Here is a 27,152-nt window from a genome sequence, read left to right as displayed (position 1 = left end):
AATGGAAAATATTTTTGTCATTTGGGTCACTTCATAGAAAATTAGCATTTCTGAAAGATAAGAAAAAGCTGGAATCTTCCCCCACCTTCCATCAAGTATCATCTGCTCTGAAGTTTTGATTTGAATTTAAGCATTGGTTAGAAATATTTTGACAACTGTATTTGCTGTAAAAGTCTGTCTTTTGAAATTGTTAAATTCCCTTCAGTTCATAGGTTGCTGAGAAGATTGATTCATTTATACTTACTAAGGTTTTGGATACCTTAGCAATCTTAAATGGGGCTTTGAGCAGCCTGCTCTAGTGGAAGATGCCCCTGCTCACAGCAGGAGGGTTGGAACTTGATGATCTTTAAAATCCTGTCCAACCCCAAGTTACTAAGATTCTATGAAATTAATCACTCTATATAGGATGTTATGTTTGGAGGGTGTGCAATACTCTAATTTTCATCTGTGAACTTTGTATTGTAAGTCAACCTCACTAAATGGCAGCTCTTTGTTTGTAATCTAATTGTTGAAGTAAGGAAGAAGAACCTTGCAGTTCTCCTTATTAAAAATTAAGTTTTTATATGGTTGTGGCTAATTGAAAGTAACTGGTAAACTCCAAATCTTCAGTCACTTATATTTTGAATTTATTATATTGCAACTTTGAAATTGATGGGGTTTATATATGAAGTCAGATATCTATCTAAATCTAGATATATATATGGATGGATATGGATGTACCTGTCAATAGCTATATAGCTATATTTGCATATATACATAAATGTGCATAATTACTTCTGTGCACAGGTTTTATAAGCTGTGTTTTAAGATAACTGCTTTGATTTGGGGATGATTCATGGTAGCTAAATCAGTAAATTACATAGCATTTTTTTGTGAAGGACTGTGAATACTTAGCTTTTAGTTAATTCATATTAAATTCTTAGGTAAGCAGAATTTGTGCTTTATTTTTATGATTGTGCATTAAAAAGTTCTTGGGCATGCAAGATTTAAATCACTTGCTTCTTAGTATTTAAAGAATTAGTAACTCCAGATGCCTCAAAGTAAAATGTAGTGTTTATTGTCAGTTATACCAGATCATGCACAGCACTAGATAGAATCAATTTAATGAACTACATTTTCATGAAGTTAGTTCTTCATAAAGACATTTGGCAACAACTTAATAGAATTCCAGGCATTGTGTTAACTAATAATTACTTTGCCTTTTCACAAACTGTTTTCAGTGTCTTCTATGTTGTCATTCCATTTCTGACTTTGTTATGAAAATACACTGAAGTAGTGCTATAGTCCAGTACTAGCTTTTATGTTCTGACTGGCATTAAAATAGCTCTCAGAAAGTAAGTTCATATGCCTTTATAGTGCATGGGGTTTGTTTAAAAATCTAGATTAATTTTTGCCAGGAATATTTTGTTCAGTTTGTTGAATCTAAGTGGTTTGTTTAGGTGTGAATTCAATCTCTGTATGATACAGAAGATGACTGAAAATGTTGCAGAAACTGTTGTTATTCTAATTTTAAAGCACAAAACGCAGTAAGAATTTTGAAACTAGTCTTTTTTGAATGATTCAATTCAAAACTACTCTTATGTAATTCATAGGTTTACCCTGAATCATAGCATAACAGTGCTGAAATAGCTGTTATAAAGTAAAAAAAAATCCTTTCGTACTAAAATCAGTAGAATTCACTCCCCTTTCACACAATGTCTGTTACCTGTTACTTTTCTTATAGATTGAAGCCCAGCAGTAGGTTTATGTCTTATTTTGTTCACTTGTTGTAACAGTAATACTGTCAAAAATTCAGGGATGGTGAGGCCTCAGCTCCCTTGTTTTGTGATGGTTTCAGTTGGTGTTATTTGGGCAAATTTATATTATTATCACTGGTAAAATGGGAGAACTGTTGTAATTGGTTTGGGGTATAGCACTTAAAAACTTCATAATACTTTTCTATTGACAGTGTAGAAGATTGGAAATACTCTGAAAATAAATGTGCCTAGGAAGAGATAGGAATAATGGAGAATAGCCAAAGCTTAAAGGTTATTTTATTATAACCCATATACTTCTTAGTTTCTAAAGTGTTTAATAAAGTTGGGATGCTGCAATGAAACATGGCTTAAAAGGAAGTTACCTAATTACATGTTAATTATTCAATATTGAATGTGTCTCATTTTACTAGTAGAATTTATTTATTTGAATTGACATACACAAATTCATCTGAGATTCTGAAAATAAAGGTTGGCATTTTCTTTCACATAGTTACTGTAGGAAAAAATTCCAATTATGTAGCACTTTCCATTTGTGCCCCCTGTTACTTTCTATTTATATTCTGTGACATCTGCAGAACTGCATTGCCATTCAAGCTTGCCTGGAAGTAATTAGGTGAAATTTAGAAACAGTTATGTTAATGAACTAGGATAGAACAGCATCCACTGTGCTGTCTTTAGCTGTTTGACTGCAGGATAAACAAAAAAGGAAAAAAATAAACCAAGCAAAGTGTTCTAAAAACAGCAGATAGAGCTCTTAATGTGTCTGGGGGACTGTCCAGACAGTCAAAAATGTGGCGTTGGTTTCAGCTCCAGATGTCTTCCTGCTCCTGGTTATAGCTCCTGGTTACAGCTCCTCTGAGTTTCACCAGCACTGCCCCAGGGTGAGACCATGGTTTATCTTGTCATGTGGAACTCTGTGCAAGAAATTTTTAAAATTTCGTAACCTTCAGAAGGGACTTGATAAGAACAAAACTAAGCCACTCAGTTCTAGCTTAATAGTAGCCTTTAACAAATTACAGTGATATTTGTGAAGATTTGTCTGTCTGAATTTTACAGAAACAAAATGTGATCTGTTCCAGGCAAGCTGCTGAACTACTTATCATACTGAAAAATTGTAAATTGGTTAAGTTGTTAATTATAAATGCTCAGATTGATTTCTTCAATAGTTTTCATGTCTCTGAAGTGGCTGGTGTAATTTTTAAACTTTTTTAATGCATCCTGATAAGTATGCAGATGATCTTTTCTTTCTTACAGTGTGTGTCTTAGCAGGATGCCATTTTGTCCTACTTGAAACATTCCTTAGTTAGACTTAAAAAGAAGCTCAGAGTCTTAATGCAAGGTGACATATATTTCCTAACACTCAATCTTCTGAACCCAGATAGAAAAATAAATTGGGTACTGATCTCTTGAGAATGTATATGCTGGGTCAGGGCAAAGAATATTAGCATACTAATGGTTGCTTTGATACCCAGGGGCCTCTTTGACACAATGTGTACAGCAGGACAAATGTTGACTACAGTCAGTGGAGATTGTCAACTATATGTACTGTGTTTACAAAGCCCTTTTGGTCTGGGGGCTTTGCTGAGTGGAGGAAATAACAGAATGCATCCTTAGCTCTGGAGAGTAGAAATGAAATTAAATTCAGGTAGCAATGCATTCTGCAGTACATCAATGTGCTAGTTTTTAGCAGATTGATCAGTAATTTGTTAGGATGTAGGAAGTGCTAGGTTTTTGTAGCATTGTGTCTCTACTTCTGTTGGTACAAAACTAAACAAATAGCTAAATTATTAACTTTTAAAAAACTCTTGAGAGCTACAGGGTTTGGCTCTTCCCTGGATTTCTGTCACTGTTTAAATTTGTCCATCATCCTTCAGTGTTTTGAGGTTCAAATTTATTCAGATTTGTGAAATAATTCTTAAGGACAAAGAAAAGTTCCAGAACTCACTGAAAGGGGATGAGATATACTACAACATAAGACAAATCTCATGACAGAGGCTTGGTGAACTGATAGCAGTACCATGTGTCTTACCTTGTCTTTTTCCTTGGCTCCTTCTTTACACGCTGCCATCATTAGGACAAGTCTGTGAAATCAGTTAGGTTAAATCTTTGGAGCTAAAGTGAGTAATTGAGGTTTATCAGAGTCCATTCAAAAGAAGTGAGGGGTTTTGTTTGGTTACAGTTTTTCTGGTATGCCTACTAATTTGAGATTTAAATTTCTTGCCAATATCCCTTTGTTTTCTTTTACTAGCTCAGGTGCAAATTACTTTATTAGGAAGTCTTCCTTGGTGTTAGTAGCTTACTTTCCTTGGAGGTTTATTGTTTGCCAGAGTAGCCTAGCTACATTCACGTCTAAGTAGTTGTGAAGGAAGCATGCACTTAATCATTGAGTTCTAAAATTAAATTAGCCTGATTTTTATGTGCCTGTTCCCCATAGGCAATAAAAGTATAAATTGCATATATTGAACTGATTTTAAACACCTTTGAAATCCTAAGTTCTGGGGTTTTTTTTTCCTCCAAGTTAAAACATAGGCAATTTGTGATGAATTAATGGTATTTTGTAAATTAAATATTGACAGATTCTCATGACTTCCATTGAATTGCTCTAAATCAGATTGATACATTGTATTCTCTTTCTCTGCTTCTGAAAAATACTGAATGGTTGCATATTTTTTGTTGCATTGACAATATTTTAGAAAAGGAGGGAAAAGGAAGCTGGAACCCTAGTCCTTGCCATTTCTTGCATTTGATACATAGGTGTACATGATTGTGCATTACACAATTATGAGGTGATGTTCAATATCTAAAATAGCATATTTTATGCTCCCTTCTCTGCTACCATTTGCTTCTTAGTTTCCTGGATGTTTTAGACATTTTCAATTGGTGCATTGTGCTTTTTATTTCACTGTACAGCTGGCTGCCACTAGATGGTGATAGACATGTGTACAATATTAACAGCTGCACGTCAGTGAAGATCAGGGCTCATTTTCATATGACCCTCAATAACTGACTAGGAAATCAGTACTTACTAGAACAGTGTAATTTGGATTCAGCCCTGTGAGCAAGAGCATTGCATGGAGCTTTTTATAGCAAAGAAATATTCTGCCTGGCACCCAACACGCCTCTCCTTATGGCAGCAGCCTCCTGTGCCAAACTTGTAGTAGACTTTCAGAAGACAGCAGTTCTCCTAAAAACAATTCTGCATGAGGACTGTTGCTCTACTCAAGGTTTTTGGATTCTCTATTCAGTACTTCAGCCTACTTAATCAGAGGGATACAGGGTATGGTTGAAGTTGGGGAGGAAGTGTTTTCCATTAGAAAAATTTTGTTCCAGGAAAGACACAAAGAACCCACATATTCTAGGTCAAGAGGCTGACTGTATGTGCAGCATGAGTGGATCATTTAGTCCTAAGGTGCTTTTCTTTCAAATCAATAAAGAATTCTTCACTTGGATTGTAACATAACATAAAATGGTTTGCCCTGAAATCAACACCACCGACTGTCATGTGATCAAAGCTGTGTGAAGTGCAGTGGCTTTGATACTTCAGAGCTGGGCCTTAGCCTTGAACATTTCTGTGCACCTAGGAAGGAGCAATGTGGACCATGAAGAAAACACATAGTCATTTTTCCTTCTAATGGTTGTTTCAGTCAGCTAATCTGGTTTTACTAGAGAGTCATATTGTTGTCCATCTGTTTATGTTCAAAGTTTTCAGTATATCTAATGAGATAGAAGTTACTCTCTTTTATAGAAGTTTTTAAGAGATCAAGTTTAATATGAAACTCAAATAAAGCATTTAATTCCACAGGGAGTAATTTTGCCTATTGAAAAAGCATGTACTTCATTTTGTAGGTGTCTTTCTTGGAAGCAGAAAGGTTTGTTTCAAGCACCTGACAATGTTTTAGTTGTAGATAAACTAGAGAAATTATTTTGTAGTTTTTTCATCACTACCTCAATGCAGATGGGTTGGACATCCTCAGATGGAAATCCTCAATTGGATTTCTTTACTTCTGTTTAATATGATTTTTTAAATTTGTTTTTAGAATCACCAGATGCTGACATTGCCATGGAGGTAGCTACATCCGAACAGCATGTTTCTGAGGCAATATATGACTGTGTTATTTGTGGACAAAGTGGCCCTTCTACTGAAGACAGACCTACAGGGCTAGTTGTACTATTACAGGCATCCTCAGGTATGAATGTGTGGCTTGTAAGAAAAACAGTGTTTCTGCAGCTTTTAGCATGTGTGCATAAATCCTGTTGTGTCTCGTTAAGTCTGGGACCACTGGGTTTCCTATTTTTTTTTGTGGATGGTCTTCTATGAGACACGTAAGGAGCTTTTTAAAAGTTTGGGGAAAGAACAAATTGTTTAATTCCTTCCTACTTTCTATTAGCTTTTGCAAATGCAGAAGTACATTACAGACCTGCAGGAAAATCAGTCTTGGAAGGAGAAGGAAATTAAACAGCCATCAGTGTATCTGCATGTAGATACGAATGTTAGTGGATACAGGTGTATGTATATGTATATATATAATGTACAAGTGCAAAAGAACAAGTTTCAGTCTTTAGATTCTTTAGTAAGTTTTTACTTTTTAACATCAAGAAAGCACATTACAGTTACAAACCAAAATGGCCTGATTGTTTTCTGAGTTGTTCAGCCTGTTGTTACCCATGGCACTGTGTGTTCCCTCTCCTGTGGCAGTGCTGGGGCAGTGCCGCAATAGCACGGAGCCAAGGAGGCTCCCCACGACTGAAGAGGAGCAGATCTATCCCTGGGACACCTGTGCAGCGCTGCACGACGTCAGGCTGACAACGCTGCAGCGCTACTTCAAAGATGTAAGCATTGCATGGCAACTAGGCTAGCACTTAACAACTGTATGTAAAATGTAAATGAAATTGCAACTTAGAGCTCTCCTAGTTTCATTTCTACTTTTAGCAAATGCTTTTTCATGTTGCGGTCATTCTGAAGGGTTTACATTTGATAGGCTCCTTATTTTTAAATAGTTTCTGGTTTTCTCCCATTATATTTTTGGCAATAGGCATTTAGTATATCTACAGGCTACACAGTCCTTAAACATCCACACAGAAACTCTCTAGAAGAAGGTATTTCACACTCCATTGTGACCACACAATTGAAATTTTGGTTCACTGTCTAAGCAAACACCAGTTCTCTTGTAGCCATTCAGAAAACCCAGTCAAGGAATTGCTCTTAATCAGGTAAAAGTATTTTGGAAGTGCAGAGTAAGTGGAAGGAGTTGTTTTACTCTGTAACAGGTTTCTGAGCACTACAGAGAAGGGGAGTATGATGGATGGGAAGGAGAAACCAGTAGAATGCATCCTCTTCTACTGAATCCTCAATTCTGCACAACATCTGAAATTCAATTTTACATTAATTGATAGTAGATGTCTGCTTTGCAGTTCTGTTAGCTGTTCCAAACAGTTTTACACCACTTCACAAAGCCAAGTTACAGCTTTTCACACTTAATTTTGAGAACCAATTCTTGTTGCTTAGCAGGACATACTCAATTGTAGACCTTTGTGGAAGGGCTGCCTGGCTAGTGCCTAAAAGAGCTAAGTTAATACACAACTGTTCTGAGAAATCATTCTCAGGGAGAATAATATGGAACCTGTGATCCTAAATTAGCTTCTGTAGACTAGTCCTAGGTGAGATGCCAGCTTTTCAGTGTATCTAACTAAATAATGAGCCTTTAGAAGCTTAAAGATTGTCTTTAAAGTGGAAAAACTGGCAATTTTTTTCTAACACAGTTGCTAGCTTTTTCATAATGACATCCACAGATAATTAAAATTTGCCATCTGCAGCCAAGCTTGCTTATGTAGATTAATGTAGAGTAAAATTCGTAATTGTTTTGATACAGTCCTAAAAATTGGTCAATTTTTTCAGAAGGCATCTTATGCTAAGGAAAATATCATGTATTTCCTTGCTAGAAAGTGAAATTCTGAAAGACCTAAGCAAAAAATTATTTTTTACAAACTATTTTTCAGCTGAGAAAGAATTTGTGGACATGCTTTTCTTCTTTTGACATTGATGATACTGGGTTAGTGTTTCAGTTAATTAGTATTTTTTCCTGCTGAAGTGATAAAAAGCATTGAAGTAGTGCTGAAGTGGAACTTTATTTTCACATGTTTGCATACTGCAAGTGGAAGGAGTTCCAAGCAAATTGTTACCCAAACCTTGATCTTACTAAAGCGTGCATTTCCCTTTCTGTGCAGTAACACTACCAACAGGTTAGTCTAACATGCACTGTAATGCAAGGAGTAAATGCATCCTACTTCCAAGTATTCCAGTCCTGATTCAAACATCAGTTGAATTCGCTATTTTTGTTTTCAGGTCACTACTATGCTATAAAAAGTCTCTGCTTGAAAGAATTAATCCTTAAGTTGCTTTGGACATAAAAATGGAAATATCTGCTAATGTCTTGAGTTTTTGTTCAGCTGAGCTAAGCAATAAGAACTCCTTTTGTTTATCAACTGTGTCCTCCCCAACAAGTGTCCTTCCTCTAATAGATTTTGGGAGGCAAGTGAATTATTTCACTTAGATGTAAAAAGTTTTAAATTATGAAACATGATCTAGCTTATTCTGCTAGAAGAAAAAAAAAATCCACAAAAGTACCATTGAAAAGCTACATGCTGCACAGAGATTAGGCAAAACAGATAATTTCCATAGAGATTCCATCTTGCACTTTCTTAGCTGGAATTTGATGCTTGCTGTCAGGGAATAGAGTTCTTGCCCATTAAAGGAAAAATTATTGAAAGTGATTATTTTTAATATGGAGAGGTATGACTAAAGATTAGGAGATAAAATTTCATATACTGAATTAATAGGACTGTTTCCAGAATCACACAGTCAGTACTCTGTAACCAATAGCTTGATATAGGTGTGCTCCATCCCAAGCCAATGGCTTGCTTTGGACTCTCCTTTATTTCTGAGCTCAAGAGTAATAGAATAAAGTCTTTCTGGGTAAGACTTTGAGCTTGTTTTGTTCATTGGTTTTTTGTTTGTGTTTTTTTTGGTTTTTTCTTTTTCTTTTTGCAACTGCTACTCAGTAGGCTCATTAGATAACTGCAGTAAATAATGCTTTTTCTGAATGACCTATTGGTCCTGTGGGGCCTAGCCAGGTATATCATACACCCTTATTAACGCTGCAGTCTACTGAATCATGCAGCAACCAGGACAAAGTCTTTCTTATTTTATGGCCTGAGAAGTTTACAGCACATTACAAATGACAGGTTGTGGCATGGTGAACAGGAGCATGTCCCATAACTAAAATTTGTAATTTTGTTTTGATTTCCTGCTCACATGCAGGGAAAATAAAAAGATACTAGGACATCCTTAGAAAATGCAAGTATCAGAGTTGTTCATGGTACTCTGATTTTGCGTCATTAAGACAGTTTTAGGGCCAGTTCACACTAAAAATTATTTTTCAATTCTGGTAGCCATAAATCTTTCTCTGTTCTTTAAATGTATAACCAGAATGTACATTTCAGTCTGTGTATGAAATTTTTGAGCAATGGAAGTTTAATACTTAGACTTACTGTAGTTTGATATTCTGCGAGAGAATTTTTGAGAATTTTTTATAAATTCAGATGTGATTGTTTCTTCAGATCATTATTTTCTGGAAAAAAAATACCAGTGGGGTGATTTTTTTGGACTTGTGGGCTGTAAGTGAAGTCTTCCAATAAGGCCAATGTTTTTAAAACAAACCTACTATACAACCAAGCACCCTAAACAAGTATTTGTTCTCTTTTCCAATTATGATGAGTTATATATGATGCTGTTCAACAACTCATTAAAACCCCTAAGTGTTCACAATGAATTGTAATAAGAGACTGTGGTTTAATTACATAACTATGGTATTGTTATTTTGGTTATCTACAAAACTGAATGAAATGTGTTGGAACAGTATATTGCCCTTGTAAATGGGATCACTTCTGCTATTGGAACAGCTCTTGGAGTTAGACTCCCCTTCATGCAGTAATACAAGTGATTCCTTAAAGTTACCTTTAGACAAGAACTGCAGAGGATTAACTATTGGAAAGAATAGCATAATAGCTGCCATGTCAGTCAGCATAAATAAACACTTTTTATAAATTCTTTTTTTCTTTATTTCCTCAGGATATCTTTATTAGGCAGCATGCAAATAGAAATCTGTCTATCTTGTAAATCTTGACGTTTTAGTAAATACTTTTATAGCTTTATATATCAGAGTTGTTGTTTTTTCTTCCTGTTGTTACTTTGCAGAGTTCCTGCCTCCAAGCAGTGTCAATAGGCTGGGAAGGAGGTGTTTATGTACAAACCTGTGGTCACACTTTACACATAGACTGTCACAAATCTTATATGGAATCCTTACGGGTAAGTAAAACTGAGGCTCATAGTTGTTATTTGGATCTGAACTGCTTTTACTGAAATCAGTTGGATTTATGCTGTTCAGTTCAATCTCATGTTTTGTATGCCTGTACAGAATAGTTCCATTATGTTTTGAGAACTTAATCTCTTATTGCATCTGGACATTATTAGCAAAAGTGCTTTGTTTTCTGTTATTCTGATATATCAGAAGAAATCTCCTGCAAAATTAAGCAGCACAAAAAAATAAAGACTAAGTGATGACTTCTTGTTTCATATGAACCAGCATTTTTGTTCAAGATTACTTTACAGGATATTTTTTCAGGTTTTGGGTTTGGTGGATCTTTTGGTGGGGTTTTGTTTGTTTGAGGGAGGGCGATGGTTGGTTGAGGAGGGTGTTTGTGGTTTTTGTTAGTTTGTTTTTCTGGTTTAGGATTTTTTTTGTAATTTTTGTTGAATTCTTTTCATTTTGAGAAAAACTGTGAGCAATTCCTTGTATTTTTAGTATCAGCACTGCTCCTACTGTGTGAAACTTAACCTCTAAAGAAACTAGAAGGTGTGCCAACTTGGATCCCATGATGAATTCTTTTTCATATTCATTTAAATTTGCTTGCAGCAGTAATTGTATCATCAAGATAAATATACAATAACATTAAAATCACATAAGGAATACAGCAGCAAAATCTGGACTTTCATGGTAGAGTCTCACTTTACAGAATTTTGGAAAAGTGATATTTTGCACCATATAAATTCTGAAGTAATTTTTTTGGTGGATTCTCTATTAAACTTGAAACAAACTGTTACTCTGTGTAATTGTATTCTTGAAGATTCTAGATTATTTAAGTAAACTTCTGATCCTAGCATGCTTTACTGGTATGTAGATGAGTGCATAATAATTTTGACTATTTACTACCATTTTTAGGACTGAAATAATTTATATAGACCTGTGTTCATCTGGATAAAACATTTATTTTTACATAATACAGTTAGATATCAACATGGGAAACCATGGAGGAAACTCACAAAGCTGAAGCAAGGTTTCTTGCCAGTTAACAGGGGTACTGAGGACAAATCCTCACTTTCCAAATGTGTATTTCTGTGCTCATTCTTTCATCCTTCATGTGACAGAAGAAATAATCAGGGTTCTTTTCATGCTGCCTGCCAATGGCTACTTGATTAGGCTTTTTTCAACCTGTACTTGGAGTCTCAAACTTCATGGGAATTGTCAGAAAGAAACAACACCCATGAAATGTTGGAAATCGTCCATTGAAGTCTTTCTACTTTATTATTGGGATATTGTTGACAATGGAGAGTGCTTAAAAATCAGGAAAATTGAGTTGGAGGATTGTAAGACAGTCTCTAGTAGCTAAGACCTTTGTCAGTAAAATGGGTAACTATTCTAATTATTCTTTCTTTACAGTTTTAGGTCTTAGAAATAGTTTTTTTCAGTATACACCTGAAATATCAAGCTAAAAACCAATAATCGTTCACAAATTTCAGCTCCATCTTTTTTATTTCCTTTTAGAATGACCAAGTCCTCCAGGGTTTTTCAGTGGACAAAGGAGAATTTACCTGTCCCCTATGTAGGCAGTTTGCCAACAGCGTTCTTCCTTGTTATCCTGGAAACAACATGGAAAGAAGCGTTTGGCAAAGTCACAGTAACAAGTGTTTGCAAGATCTTGTGCAAGAGGTGGAAGAGCTTCAAGAACAGCTGGGAACTTTCCCAGTAAGCATCAGTGTAAGGCAGAAAGATCCTTGTTAATTTGCCTCTACCTTTCAGTTTTTACATTATATTGCATTTGTGATCTCTTAGAATCCCGGCAACCTCAGAAAGTTCGTTTTCTTCTGATATTGAAGGCAACATACTATTGTTCTCTTATCAAAAAACTCAGAGCATTTGCTGCATTACCTGCTAAAAATAAACAGTTGAAAGCTGTGACAAAATGTGATTAATATAATTTTTTTATTTGGTACATTTTCAGTTTTCTCCATAGTAATTTACATAGAACAAAGTCATGTAATATAAAATATATTTCTAATTTTCATGCAATGAAAAAACAGCAATAGTCTCTAAACTGGAATCTATTTAAACAATGTCTCTTAAGAACTTTGTAAGGTATGGATTACTCATTTTACAGAAAGAGCAATTTGCAGATGCTTATGTGTTACAAAGCTTCATAAGGTCCTCTGAATGACAGAATAAATTATATTAAATTTTGTTACCTTCAAGTCTCGATGGAGATGCTTTCTTTTTTTGTGTACCTGTACAGTGCAAATATACTTTAAAATAGCACAAGCACTGAGATTCTTAAACTTAGGAGATGGAAAAACCAGTTATGTTTTCATATTCAGAACAAATCAAAATAACTTTCCAAAATATCCTGACACTTCTGTGAGACAGAACACTGACTTTTAATGCACATTTTTTTATATCCTGCAAATGTGTTTTACAAATATGAAAGTGCTACGCTTTATAATCAGCTACTGCATTTCTTCAGGTAAAATTAACTAATCTTCTTTTGTGTCTTTGTTCATAGTCTGAAACCAACCTCAGTAAAGAAATGGAATCTGTAATGAAAGATATAAAAAGTACCACACAGAAGAAGTATACAGATTATAGTAAGACTCCTGGATCACCTGACAATGATTTCCTGTTTATGTATTCTGTAGCCAGGTGGGTATGTTTTCTTTTTACATTTTTTCTTTTGTATTTCTCAGTAATGGTATTAGTCACTAGATAGCTTTCTTCTTTAAAAAAAAAAGAATTTAAAAATATTTCATCCTCTCCAAAAAGGACTTTTTGCGTATTCAGTACATCAAGGTTACATTTTCTGATTTTCATATACAGGCATTATGCAAGATAAGTCTCTCAGTTCATTTTTACTATGTGTAGCAGTGGCACAAAACCCAGAGAACATTGTCGTATGCTTATTTAGTTTTCTTCTTAATTCAAGGTTTTGCTTTCCATAAATCAAAATTTATGTTGCATTTCTTGTTTGGCTTTCATTTCCCAAATTGTCAAATCTACTTTATCTGTCTACTACAGAATGAGATGTTTTCTGTATCGCTGCCATATTGCTAGTTTTTTAAATCACAAGGTGTTTTTTATCTCTCTGTCACACATTAGTTTTATTTACTTAAAAGAAGATCACAGAAGGAGCTTTTTTATTACATCAGTAACCAGGAATTTCTCTTCATATAGTCTTGAGACTTCTAAAAAACTGTCAAAACCAGCAGCATTTTTTTGGTGATGTTCAATTGTGGTTTTAGAGCTGTCAGTGTCACATATGCTCTCCAAGAAAATCAGCCCCTCCTTCTATACCATTCATGTCACGGTAGTCTGAATGGTTAATCTATTCAGAGTTACTGTAATACCAAGTTTTCCCATAAGAACTTGATATACTCACTAAGCAAATAATTTTCTAAACTCTGACTTAGTGAGGCCTGCAGGGAAGGTGCTGACTGCAGAGAAACTGCAAGCATAGAAGTGATGCCATTGCGTAGCATTTTTTTATTGCAGTTTCATAAACTCTCATTGATGAGTGTCTTTAGTACATAAGCAGTGGAAATATTCAAGGCTTGGCTCAGCAGGACTCTGAGGTTCCACTCAGCAGGACTCTGTAAGGTTCTGCTTTTCACAGGAGGTTAGACCATCTAATCTCTAGAATTCTCCTCCAACTCGGATTATTGTATTATTCTGTTAAAAGAAATACAATCTGTATTCTTTCAGAGTATTTTAACTGATACAGAAGAGCTATGAAATTCTATACATAGCAAATTAAAGGATTATTCTCTATTTTTTAAGTGGTATATGCTAGACAAGGATAAGTAATGTTGGGATTTTAGCAATTACGTGTTTGATCAATACAAATCAAATACCCTTCCAAAAATACAAAGGACTCAAAACTAATATTTCACGTATCAAAGTATGATTACTTATAAGCATAACTTGACATGACATTTAAGATACAAAAATAGTGTTAAAATACATTTCTGGGTGCAATGTCATATAACTTTTAAAATGCTAGCTAAACACATTTTAAATGTATCTATGTGTTACTTTTATATTTACACACAGAGCTCAGGATTTGTTTTCATTCAAAGAGTTAAAAATACATCAAACCAGGGCAGCATTTCTTTGCTGCTTGCACTGCTGGAGAGAGAAATCATGGTTGACCTCTAAGATTAGAATATGTCCCTTGTACTTCTTATTACCTCTTCCTGTTAGGGTTAGACTTGTGTCACCAATTTTCCATTTATACAGTTTGAGGAATTTCAGGTGTTGGATCCAGCCTTCTGTATTGTTACTGTAACTCATAAGATCACTTATGAGGAAACCTGGCAGATCAGCTTCAAGGTGGTTAACTCGTCTTGCTTTTCAGTGCAGCAATCCAAATTTACGTGCTTCTACTACTTGCTAATTGCATAAGAACTACAGGGTTAAAAAATTAAACTTTTAAATAGACATTTTAATATATCTTTACAGTTTGTATTTATGGAAATAAATCTGCACATCATCTTCAAAACTGCAAGAGTTTGCTTTTTATTATTTTATTATGTATTTAATTTTAAGTAATCAAACAATGGACTATCCACAATTAAAATTACATACTGAAGTAGTTTTACTTTCTGTAAATTATTCCTGTCATTTGACCTGTTTCTTCCTTACTTGCATCCAGAGTTTTTCTTGGGGTAATGATACCCTTGTGTTCCTTACCAACCAGTAACCTTTAAGCATTTTTTGTTCCAGGTGTTCTGAAGCATTTAATTGTTTTTGGTCAGACCATTTACAGCTGTTTCACAGTTTTTCCTGGTATTTAACCCTTGCTTAGATGAGCATTTGAATGCAATGATATTTTGATTAACTCCATGTATTTCCATGTGAATTAAACACTCTTAATCTTCTTATAAGTCATGTTCCATTTTCAATCAGAAAATGACATCATCTCCTGTCCTAAAAGATGCTGGTTTACAGCTGAATGCCAGCTTTGCAATGGATTACTGCATCCTGAAATGGGAATGTGAAACAATACATAGCCAGTTGCTGCAGGGTATTCTTTCTTCTTCAGGAAAAAAAGAACTTGCTTTTCTTCATTTTTGCTTACCCAGGTATATGTCACTGGTAGCAGAGAAAAAAAATTACAAAAGACCTCTTTACCCCCTTGTGGGAGGGCTAGCTGCTGTCTGCTTTCCTAGCAAAAGAAGCATTCTGGGTCTTGGCATCCTGATTTGCACGCACAGCTGGAACAGCAGCTCCTTGGCTGCCTCCTGCTTTTCCAAGTGTCATATCTTGTTAAATTTGGACCCTTTTCATGCATTTCTCCTTGTCTTTGCTGCCATTTATGAGATGAGTGTAGGTGTCATTCCCAAATCATGTGTGCCTATCTTCAATTTTAATAGTTCCACATTCAAAGCATTGAAGACTGTCATTTGTGGTGATATCTTGGAGGACTGTTTATGTATTGCACAGCAGTAGGTTTCATGCTTTTGTTGGCTGTGCAAACAAACCTTTTAGCTCTTCTGTCAGCTATGTATAGACAAATGTAAGAGCCATGTATTCCTTCCATCTGTGTCTTAGTATGTGGGGTTTTTCCTTGTATGTGTTGTAAATTGAAGTGAGAAAAATGATAGTCCCAATAGGAAGAGCAAGTCCATCCAAATATATTCCCTTTCTGGAAAGGACGTTGCATTTTTACTTCCCCCTACTCTGTCCCATATGAATTCTCAGAAATATGAAATCACCCTTCCCACCCCCAATACGTTCCTTTAACAAAAGCCCCCAGGAAGGGATGAAGTAGCTCTGGTTTTAATCAGGACTCAGGACAGCTGAGAGAAATCCATTTTCTCAGGGCTTTTTCTGTGAGTGAGGAGGATAAAGGCAGTGTCCTACAAAATGTTTTGCTGCAGTGAATGACGCTGAGATTTCTAGATAGGAAAAGAAGACACTTATATAGATTTTCTTTCTCATTCTCTTTCCTTTATGTTGAGGATTCTGAGATAGCAAAGGATTCTTTCAGAGACCACTCTGTGTTCCACACTTCTATCAGATGCCCCCAGTTTTTCTTCATTACTTTTCTTCAGTAAAGGGCAGAGGATACACAAATCTTCAAGGCAGAAGGGAGCTCAAATTAGGGAGGCGATACACTGGTCTCCTTCAAAAATGATGGAGGTCTGTACCTGATGTAGGGTATTTTCTGAAGGATAAGTGTTCATTTTCACAGAAGATGCTTTCTCTACTCTGCATTTTTATACCAAGTTACAGATATGTTTTCAAAGAGACACATTGAAGGAAAAGGTTAATACTTACATTTCCAAGAAAGCTGAGCTATAAGGTGCTGCCTTTGAGGAGCTGGGCACAATGAAGAAGTGTGGGAGGTGAGAGTTGGTATCGTGTATGTGAACAGAGTATGTGATTACAGAAATAACTTTCCTTACATTCCTTACAGTAAAAAGTACTGTATGATACCTTATATGTAACAGCAAGCGGTATTTTTCAGAATTGTCCCTGAGGTTTTTTTTGTGAAATGGCATATATGCTTTGGTGAAAGGGAAATTTAAAATTGTAGATCTAGAAAATTATTCTTAAAAATTGAGGTAGTCTTTTGATTTAAATCTTAATTACTTCATTTTAATGGAAGACTGTCATTGATTTTGTTCTACAAATTAGTTATCAGAATATTCATAGAAATAAAACATCCTGATTTCCTTCATATTCCCATGATGAACTAGCTCATGCTGATCTACAGCTGCTATTTTGTCCACTAATATGAAATCCCTGTCCCTGCTTCCTTGCTGGTAGATTTTCACAAGTTCAGTGAGCACTGCAAATCGCCTGAAGAGTGGAAAATTCCCCTGTCACGCAGATGCCCTTATCAGCAGCAACCAGATGGAGCTCTGAGCAGGCACATTATCAATGTTAAATTGCCTTTTCTGAGTAGAGAGGATTAAAGCATTCCTTCAGAAATGGATGGCATAAGCTGCAAACTTTGGGATAGGAATATTCAGAAATGTTACTATTTTAAAAACATAGGGAAATATCTTAACAAACACTGCATATCAAAATGTATTATTCTTTCAAGTTGATGAAGCTGAAATTTGTTTTGAATAAAAATCCTCTAGTTTCTTCTTAAATTGGGGGCGGGGGGGTGTTCTGGTGTTCTTAGCTTGGATGTGTTATGTGCCTAAAATTCTAGAATAGATTTTAATATGGATTCAGTCACATTATATCAAACCAAAAATTGTTTCATTTCTCATTAAAGGACAAAATATGTTTAGAATGAGATTTGCCGTTTGGATTGAATTGGCAAAACACTTCAGAATAACAGAATTATATTCCTTCTAATTTTTAAAATGTATGTTGACTTACTAAAACAGGCTCTCAGAGAATATAACATAAATTGTTTGCTCCAAATCTTGAGAGTAAAAGATGCAGCACTGAAATATCCAATTCCAAAATTAAACAAAATTATCAAATTTGGCCCAAACAATTGGTGCCAAAGTATCAGATTACAGTAATACTGAGAAAGAAAGCATCAGTGTGGCACACAGAGATTCAGTGACACAACTACTGGTTCATACTAATGAGCTGCAGTGAATAGCATTTCATTCAGAATTAACCTCCAAGGCTTTTATTAACTAACTTATCTTTAAAGGGCAGTGCTTTAATTATAATTTAGACTGTATTCATATTTAGTTGATGCTGTATCTATTGTACTCTCTGATTGTCTGAAGTGAAACAAAAGCTCTGCCAATGGAGAGAACACTTTTTAGATGGATATGATTGCATGAAAGTTAGCCAATCTGTATATTGTCTTTCCAGATTTGCACATAAATTCCCTTATTATGCTGTGTGTGCATGCAGAAGAAAGACACAGAATTAACAATTTTTAATTATTCTCTCTCAACTCAATATAGCACTGTTAATATAGTACTTAAAACCATATATGACAATATCTTAATAAAGTTTGTTTTGTTCTGAGCTGTATTTTGGCAGTATTTCACACGGAAGATTAGTTCACAGTATTATTTTATTTAGTGTGTGCTGGGAGTTTGTCATGATTCATTTGTGTCTGTAGAAGCTTGAATAATGTTGTTGAAGTCAATACTGTTGTTTTCTTACAGAACCAACTTGGAACTTGAGCTGGTCCACCGAGGAGGAAATTTGTGTTCAGGAGGTGCAAGCACAGCTGGGAAAAGATCATGTTTAAGTAAGTTCCATGTTATTAAATGCAGTATAAATTATTAGAATATTGAATAAAGATGTCTGGTTTTTTCTGGTATTTTCTAAATTACATCAACTTTTTCCTTTTAAAACCATTTTTGTTTTCCTGCCATAAGGAGTCTTTGATTTTTTGTTTCTGTTAGAGAAATCTGAAAAATAATTTGCATAAATTCTTCATTAGATCTGTTCATGACTTGTGAGTACAATTATTTAGAAATCAGTTGTCATACTACACGTGTATTATTTTTTAATAAACTTGCATTTTTGTGAGTAATACTAGAAGTATTTTAAGGGTGAAGCAGGAAAGCTTTGTTTCACCCTGATTGTTGCTAGCAATAGGAAAGAAGTTTGTTTTCTGAATGCTAATATAGCTCGTGACTTGGTGTCATACTTAGAAATATGCAGCTACAACATCCCATGTCTTTAATTTGTCTAGTTCTTCCACAAAGTTTTGTAAATTTTCTTTCACAGAAATTTTCAATTTTTTTTGTTCTAAAACCTTTAATAATTGTCAAATAAAGCAACTTCTTGCTGCCAGAAGTGTTTTTTTCTTAAAAGAAAATATTTTAATATTTTACTGGAATATAAGCAGTTACAAATGGACATTTGCTTTTGTCAGGAAAAACTGGAAAGCCTGCCAGAATACTGCTACTACTACTGTTGCTTATTTAAGTCAATAGCAATAGCAATAAAGTCAATGCTTATGTAGCAATAGCAGCAGATTTCATAGGAAAAAAGAAAGCTTAGGCCCATCTCTGTCTTTTGGTACACAATTTCTGGGGGATGCTTTCCTCATCCTTTGAGATGACAAGCCACCGAAGAAATCTCACCGCGTTGTCACTATGCTGTCCACATTCCCTCTAGGACAAAAGTCTTCTGTTACTACCCAACTAATTTCATTTGTATGTTGTTAATTTAAAAAGTAGTTTTAACCTGTACTGCACATTGTCTTTCACCACCGTCATTATCCCCCTTTCTCAGCCAACCAAAATACCTGAAAAGTGCATGTGTTTAAAGAACATCTCTAGATCACTGTGTGCAAATTTATTCAGGGTTCTGCAGATACCACTCTGTAGTAGTCTTGTAACAGCTGTGAAGTTTGGTGATTAGATATTGTGGAAAATGGAATATATTGTCCCAGGTGAGGTGTTACAGCAGCAAACATCAGGGAAGATGGTGGGAACAAACAGGTCAAGAGCTGTTTAAGTAGATTGCACCATGAGGGCAACTGTTCTTGGGAAGTAAAATTAAGAATGATTAATGTAGCTCTTAGGATCGCTGACCAAGTGTGTGTGAGAAGAATGGTGAAGAAAATTTGCCTGCAAAATTGCCATTTTAAGGCTTAAAGTTTTGTATGTGTGTGCAACCAAAAAATGCAAATAGTATCCTATTATTTTTTGCTTAAAAATCAAGTCCTATTTGAAGGAATACATTACAGTTTTAGAGTCTATGGCCTTGCAAATTCTCATGAGTATAGGGAAAATTATGATTATAACAACTGTGCAAGTCTTATTTCTCTGTTTTATAAAGTGTAATAGACCTGTTTGTCTTCATTGTTCCGTATTTATCGAACAGGGTCACAACACAGCATTAAGGCTGAATAATTGTGATTTCTCTGTACAGTTTTTATATAAGGCCTTGAATAACCTGGTCTAATGGAATATGGCAGGGTCTGGGGGGTGGGGATTAGATGATCTCTAAGGTCCATTCCAACCCTAAGCATTCTCTGATTCTGTGCCTCTCTTTAACTTCTGTAGGCGTTTTTCTTTGCTATCCGTACTTTGGTTATCTGCACTAGTTGATGAACAGTTCCACAACATTTTAAAGTTACATATTAATGAATTTATAATCTTCCTTTTTAAACTTTGAAATAGTACTTTGCTTTCTGTCTGTCTAGTCTCTCTTTTTTTTTTTTTTTTTTTTTTTTTTTTTTTTCTTTTCCCCTTTGTGAGAAGGATAGGATTAGGGTTTTGGGCAAAGATTAAGTATTTTATCCTCTAGTTCTCTGGCTTCAGTTTCTCTGTAAATGAGCTCCTTATCCTTATGCTTCCCACAAACAGCAGTCTGGCATTGCACCATCAACTGCATTAATTGGAAAGGACATTATTTACAACTGGACATCAAAAAATTGTTTAAGAGTTGTTTAATTTCTTCTTAAGTAGGACATCTAGCACCTTTGTAACTTCTGGAATGGCTCTAAACATTGAGAAACAGTATTGCTTGATGGGAGTTGTTTTGGTTGCTTTGTTTTGGTTTTCTTTTTCTCATTCATTTGAAGCCTTTATCTTGATTGTGGTGTTAGTGTCAGTTTTATCACTGCTTTTAGTGTTTTTGTGAGCACAGAAACTCATTGTTTCTCTTCATGATTCTTCTGTATCAAATTTTTCAACCATGTTGAAAGTAATGGCTGTCTCCATCAATATGGACAGTGACACTTGGAGCCACTTAGTATTTCCTGTTGGGAGAAAAACCTAATTCTTTTTATGATTTTCAAGATTGAGTTGCAGCTGTCTCTTTCCTATAATTGTTGATGTGGATATCGTTGCAGAGTCCTGTGCAGCTCTCTGCAGCCACTGAAAATAAAGAGAACAAAATAAGTTTTTAGGAATGCCTTGCTATAGTGGGTTTCTGTGCTTGGTTAGGCTTTTTGGTGTTGCAGGATTTGGGTTTTTGGATTTGGTTGCTTGGTTTGGAGTTTTTTTCAGTTAGGAGCTGTCAGTCTGCAGATCCTTGGTGCCCATTCGTACTAACTTGGAAAAAGCAGTTCTTGTCACCAGCAGATGATCTTAAGTATTTTCTAAAACACTTGGTATGCCGCTAATATGTATTGTGGGAGAGGCAAGGATAGTACTGTTAGATTTCTGTTGCTAAAGTTGATGTCATACACTGGTGGGTTTGGTATCGAGGCTAATTAGTTGCTTCATCAGCAATTAAGACTTAGTGAAGATGTAAGAGATTTTGTAAAGACTATCCAGTCTTAATGCCTTAATAGGCTTTTGCTGACCTTCATGTTTTTTTACTGATTCAAGTCTACTGGATCAGTGATGAATGGGAAGATGTTTTCAGCAGGTCTTTGCAGCTGCTGTTGCTAAGTGGACTATGTAAATGTCTACCAGGAGAAAAATATTTCTCAATCTCCTTACTGACAATCAAGTCCCATCTGGTTGGATCTATTGGTTTTAGTTATAATTTACATTCTTCTTGAAAGTCCCAGGAAACTATGGGAGAAGAAGAGGGAAGAACCCCTGGTCTGGTAAGATCTTCACAGTTGAGATAAGGATGTTTTCAATTCCACCTGCAGTGAATTGCTGTGTCACTTTGTGATGTTTTCACATTGTAAATATGAATACTAATTTAGGGAATGTAAAAAGGGAAATCTGGATCAAGACAGAAAATTCCATGACAGCAGTATATGTCCTAAAATAAAGAAAGCAGGTATAAACACATTATCTAGACTGTTGCAAGCAAGGCAAAGGCAGCTCATTCCTTCATTTCTTTTCATTATGACAGCACATTGCTCTACATTGTGGAATTGGAATGAATAACAGAAAACATCACCTGATTTGAACTCTGGTAATTTGAGAGTTTACTTTACCAGTCAAGAGACCAGAAAAAAAACGTGTAGGAAAAAAGGCAGCAAAACTTACAAAGAAATTTGGGATCAGCTCGGCAAAGATCAAACCAAGATTACGAGACCAAAACTTAAATCGGAATGCAACTTACTGAATCGCTAATTTTTGTCAATTGAGCACAGCATTTTTAGAATTTCTGCTATTCATCTATCAAGTTGTTGTCTTTTTATGTCTTGAATTTAGTCTTCTTTTGTGCTGTGCATATCATGCCAAAGCTGAAAAGGGCTGTAAAAACTGCCTTTGTGGACTTCTGCTTTTTGCACTGTAACACAGCAGAATATTTTTAAAAGTTTTGTCAACATTTGTAAAATGAGTCTGCTTTATTATTAAAAACAGTAAAGAATGCAGCTGCAGGTGCTGGTGGAGTGTGGATATATAGAAAAAATACCCATTATCTTTGGGGTTTGTGAGAGGAGCAGTATTACAGTGCTTCCTCTTACAGCTTCAGTCTCAGTGCAAAGACAGTGTCTTATCCATTGAGCAGCTCTTTTGAAAGTACAGATTCCAATTGAGTTTATTGCTCCTCTCTCACAACAGATTAACTCCAAAAAGTAAATCTACCAAAACAGCAGTGACAATAACAAAATAACAATAGTTATTTTCATTATTTTTAGAAATTGATTAAGGAATGCTAATAGGACTGAAAGCTAGTTCTAACTGCTAATCCCGATGATTCTATGAAGTGTTGTTTAAGCCTTACATGTATTTTGTGAAAACAAAGACATAAACTGAGAGAGTTTGCCAGTAGTGCATCAATGTAGGCAATACTTGAGTCTATGATCATGTTTTAAAACAGTAGCAATCTTGCCCAAATGTCTAAATTTTAGAACTATCCCAAGCCCCTGATGACTTGCAGCAATGAGTTATATTGTGCATCCAAATTGTGTCATTCTTTATATTTATTCAAATTATCTGGATGCAGCCTGCCTCAAATATTACAGTTATTAGGAGAATCTTATTCAATTTTTTTCAAATTTTGTTGCTGCTGCACTTTCTGAAATTAATATTCTTCCTACAAAAATTGGTTAAGAGTGATCTTTTGGTGACTCCGAGCTGCAACCAGGACCTGCCTCTTACAAGGGTGAGCTCTCCTGGAGAGAATCGGCTGGAAGATGGACTGTGAGGGCCAGAGGGCTTTGGGATACCTGGTGAGGTTATGGCCTTCCTTCCCACTCTAAGCTAGCCTGGCCATGACTGATGTTCGTGGGCCATTGTCACGGCAATGTTTTGCTGGAACTTGTTTAAAAACTGTACCAGCAAAAGGTTCCAAGTAGGATATAAGTAAATGGGAGGACATTCTGTATTTTTATGCTTATGTTTTGGAATTATGCATTTCACAAATACACAAGAAAAGCCCTCTGGTATTCCTTTGGCTCAAGGCAGGTTTCTGCCAGTCCCTCAGGCATAAGGACGTGCTGCAGCACCAAGCACTTGGTGCACAATTAAGTTGCCAGTTCTTGCTTCCCAGTGCTCTGGTGTTTCCCTTGCCTTTCTCCAGCACTTCGTAGTCACAGTAAGTGGTAAGTAAAGCCATTGGAGTGAGTGTGGTGTAAAGCAGAAAGGAAGCTCGGTGTGTGTCTCGGCCGGAGCTGTTGCGGGGCGGCGGGGCCGGGCTGCCCGTGGCTCTCCCCGCGGGCCGGGCCCAGCGGAGCCGCTCGCTCGTGCGGCCTCCATGGCAGCCCCGGCGTGCTGCCTGTGCCTTCCCGGGCTGCTGAGCGCGGCTTTCCTGGGCAGATCCGGCACTCCCGCGATGTGTCTCCATTCTCACGTTTGGAGATTACTAATAAATTCTCCAGGGCTAGAATTTGATGCTTGCCTGCCTATTTTCATATTAGCAAACGCTCTGGAGAGTAGCTGTTAAAGGAATAGGGGATGAATTAATTACCCTGAACAATTTTCAATTTTTTTTTTTTATTTTGCATAGTTGCCCGTTTCTGTTTAAAGCAAGGAATAGTTGAGGGAGAAAAAAGCCTTCATTTTAGTCAAAAGGCACGGATATTTTCATGGGTTTCATTCCAAATAAAACCATGCTTGAGGGTTTTTTATTATTTTGATGGAATACAAGTATATTTTCAGATTTTATATTTTCAACTTTATCAGCAAAGCAGTGTTTTGCTAAGAATCTCTTGCCAGGAGAAAAGATGACTTATTTTGTCCTCAGTGACTGTTTTTATTCAGAAAGCAGGTGGCAGCTATCAATTCCAATGCCATCTACAGCTCCAATTATTTTACAAACCCCAGGAGCTAATTGCAGCCCTCAGGCTCTGGCAGTCAGCTGATTGCATCATGCGACTCTTTTGGCCATTGCGTCCCTCTGAGTAATTGTCTATTTATGGAAAATAAATTAATAGCTGCTATTTCTACTTGAAAGAGAGGACCCTGTGAGTGTGTAGGTTGAGCAAGTGGGTTTTAAAGAGATGTAGAGAGATTTAGAGAGAAATATGCAAAGCGATCAATTGATAGCATAAGGGGTGGAGAGGAAAGATGATGTCAGGATACTAAGGGAAAAGTTAAAATGAAAGGGAGAAAGAAAGCAGGGTCCTAGAAAACTGAACAGGAGAAAAGCATGACACCAAATAGCAAGATATAGTATGACAGGAAGAAAAAAGTAAGCGAAATTGTGGGAAATTATATTTTAATTATTTCAGTATAAACCTATGAAGATAAAAAAAGATTATTTGAAAAAGTGAAGTCTGAATCCTGAATAGTCCCTGATGTAGTTGAAGATATTCCTGCTCATTGCAGGACGCTTTGACTAGTTGACCTTTAAAGGTCCCTTCCAGCTCAAACCATTCTGTGTTTTTTGTTGCGTGTACTTTTCTGAAAATGCTCTTTACCTAAATGGTGCTTGCCTTCTTGGGTGGCTTAATGGAAGGAAGGGTTAGATGTTGTCTTTGTGTGATCGTATAATTCATAGATAAATATAAAATGTGCATTTTATTATAAAATACTGCAGCAAATCACCATGAGTAATTATGCATCCTCTGTCTGAAAAATTCTACAAGTGTTTTGCAAATTATATTTTTGATCCAGTGGAAGTACAGAGGTTTTGAAATTATGAATATCAGCAAACTCTGCCTGCAGGTTGTACAGACAAATCTCTGACATTATAAAGACTGTTGCTACGCTAGTGTCATTGATGTGTAATCAGACTTTTGTTGGTTTGAGGATTTTTTTGTCCAGAAGTTACCTACAAAATAACCATATGAAGGCAGAAGGAATAATAAACCTTTTAAAGATGACGAACCAATGTGATCCTGCTGTAGGCCAGGACTTGTAGCAATTTTAGATTAAATTTCAAATATGTGGTGCTCAGAACTTAACAGTGAGAGAGAGGAATGAAAGCTAAAAGTAAATAAATTAAAAGTATATCAGTCTCTGTTAAGAATAATTGTTTAAGAAATCACCACTTCTAGCATAAACTGGAGAGGCAAGTGTAGTGAGCACAGAGCCTTGGCAATATAACAGCATATGAAACAGGATTTTTAAAAAAGACCTGTAATTAAGTACATGGAGCACCAAAACAATTGAGATCTGGTCAAAGCTTTCTTAACAGCCTTTCTCTGAAACATTTTACTGTATATCTACATGTGTTCACTGCCTTCTATTAAAATCTTACTTCTCTTCAAATCCTTTTTAAAAAATAAATCAATCCTTAATAAAAATATGTTTGTTAGGGTGCCAGCTTATTTGGAATGACATGACAGGCTTCTCAGAATCTTGTAAAATACACGATGGCAATTTCATGTAAAACAGTTCATATCACTGTATGTAATACTCAGCAATCTGTCTTCTTCCCCTTTCAGATCAGCTGTTTCACGTGCTGGCCATGCACATGCGCCTCTACAGTATAGACTCCGCATACAATCCCTGGAGGAAACTAACCCAGCCCTCGCAGGAGAAAAATTCAGAGCAAGTATTTTAATTTACCCAGTATCAGTTTTGCCTGGTGAAAGAAACATCCTTACAGAGGGACTTTGGGTAACTTTGTCTTGGTTTAAATTCTCTGTGAGATAGACTGGCGGACTTAACATCTAAAAATTGTATGTATGAATTTGTAAAAATATGTTTTTCGATTTCTTTTACATAAAAATCTGACAAATACCAGTTTTGAGCTAAAATTTAAATACACCTCTTGCAGGCTTAAGCACATGCAAATTAAATAGTATTGGGTAAGTGGATAGGGCACTGCTGTTCCTGATATGGATGCTCAACAAAATTTACATTGAGATAAGCTGGTAGCTTATTGAAAGTTGAGTAATGATTAATAGCTGTAAATAGGTCTAATATATGTGAGAAATAATCATATTTTAAGCTAAAAATTTTCATCAAGCGTATTATTGTTAAGCAAGTTATTGACCTGAGTTTGCTTTTAAAACATGAACCTTATGTACACAGCTGTACAAGGATTAACAATATAATAAATTAAACCATGTACTTTGTTCTGCAAGGACTTATCTCCTTACTTGACTTAAGACCCATCACTTTTAAGATTCTACCTTGATGACAAGGAGAAAGGTTTCTTGCCTAAAACCAGATTATGATTTTTCCTCATAAGAGGAAAACAGTACATTATTTTTCTCTTAGCACCTTAAGCATCTTCTTCAAACTAAGCTCTACATTTTCCAGCTTGCAATTATGTCAAAAGACTGTCCTTTTAGTCCTCTCCAGCTGTGTGTTTGTCAGTGCTGCTAGGAGCCTGAGGTAGAAAACATCATGCAATTTCAAAAACTGATCTAGAATTGTGATGCCACAATCCTAACTGCGAACTGGGGAAGACTATTAAAACAATTGTTCTTGTTTCTAGTTTAAGATTTTATTGTTCTCTTGGACCCAGGCTTCTTTTTGCAATGAACATTAGGTTATTGGAGTAATTAAAGAGATTAATTTATTAATGTATTAAGAGATTAATTTATAAACTATTAGCAGAAAAAAGCATCAAACATTTTATAACCTGAAAACCTGTTCAGCATTCAGACTGCTTTGAGGGTCTGTTTTCATATGATTCTGATTGAGCCCTGACCTAGATTGAGCAGTGGGATGATGTTAATAAATTTGGTGTACGGTTGGCTGAGTTATATGCAGCAGAATTAAGATCATGTGGCCAGAATGGCTGTGGGACAGATCATGCACTTCTCATTCTGGCATTTGAGGAGCTTGCTGGCTTTGGAGCAGCTGTTAATAGA

At 35.7% G+C, this 27,152-nt stretch overlaps 1 protein-coding gene across 2 annotated transcripts in view; it reads left to right on the top strand.

The window, feature by feature from the left end:
- The window catches only part of UBR3 (ubiquitin protein ligase E3 component n-recognin 3), a 99,860-nt gene that overhangs the window by 50,150 nt on the left and 22,558 nt on the right, over nt 1–27,152 (top strand). The window contains exons 25-31 of one of the 2 annotated variants that reach the window (XM_030952922.1): nt 5,795–5,944; nt 6,454–6,587; nt 10,012–10,122; nt 11,639–11,851; nt 12,651–12,787; nt 18,235–18,320; nt 25,773–25,878. In XM_030952922.1, the coding sequence (XP_030808782.1) occupies nt 5,795–5,944; nt 6,454–6,587; nt 10,012–10,122; nt 11,639–11,851; nt 12,651–12,787; nt 18,235–18,320; nt 25,773–25,878 (937 nt within the window). The remainder of the gene's footprint in view (nt 1–5,794; nt 5,945–6,453; nt 6,588–10,011; nt 10,123–11,638; nt 11,852–12,650; nt 12,788–18,234; nt 18,321–25,772; nt 25,879–27,152) is intronic. The other variant, XM_030952923.1, reaches the window with a different exon arrangement.

The sequence above is a fragment of the Camarhynchus parvulus genome, chromosome 7 (genome assembly GCF_901933205.1).
Source record: "Camarhynchus parvulus chromosome 7, STF_HiC, whole genome shotgun sequence".
Classification (NCBI taxonomy): Eukaryota; Metazoa; Chordata; class Aves; order Passeriformes; family Thraupidae; genus Camarhynchus; species Camarhynchus parvulus.
Note: the sequence above shows the minus strand (reverse complement) of the source record. Positions and strands in the feature narration are given on the sequence as shown.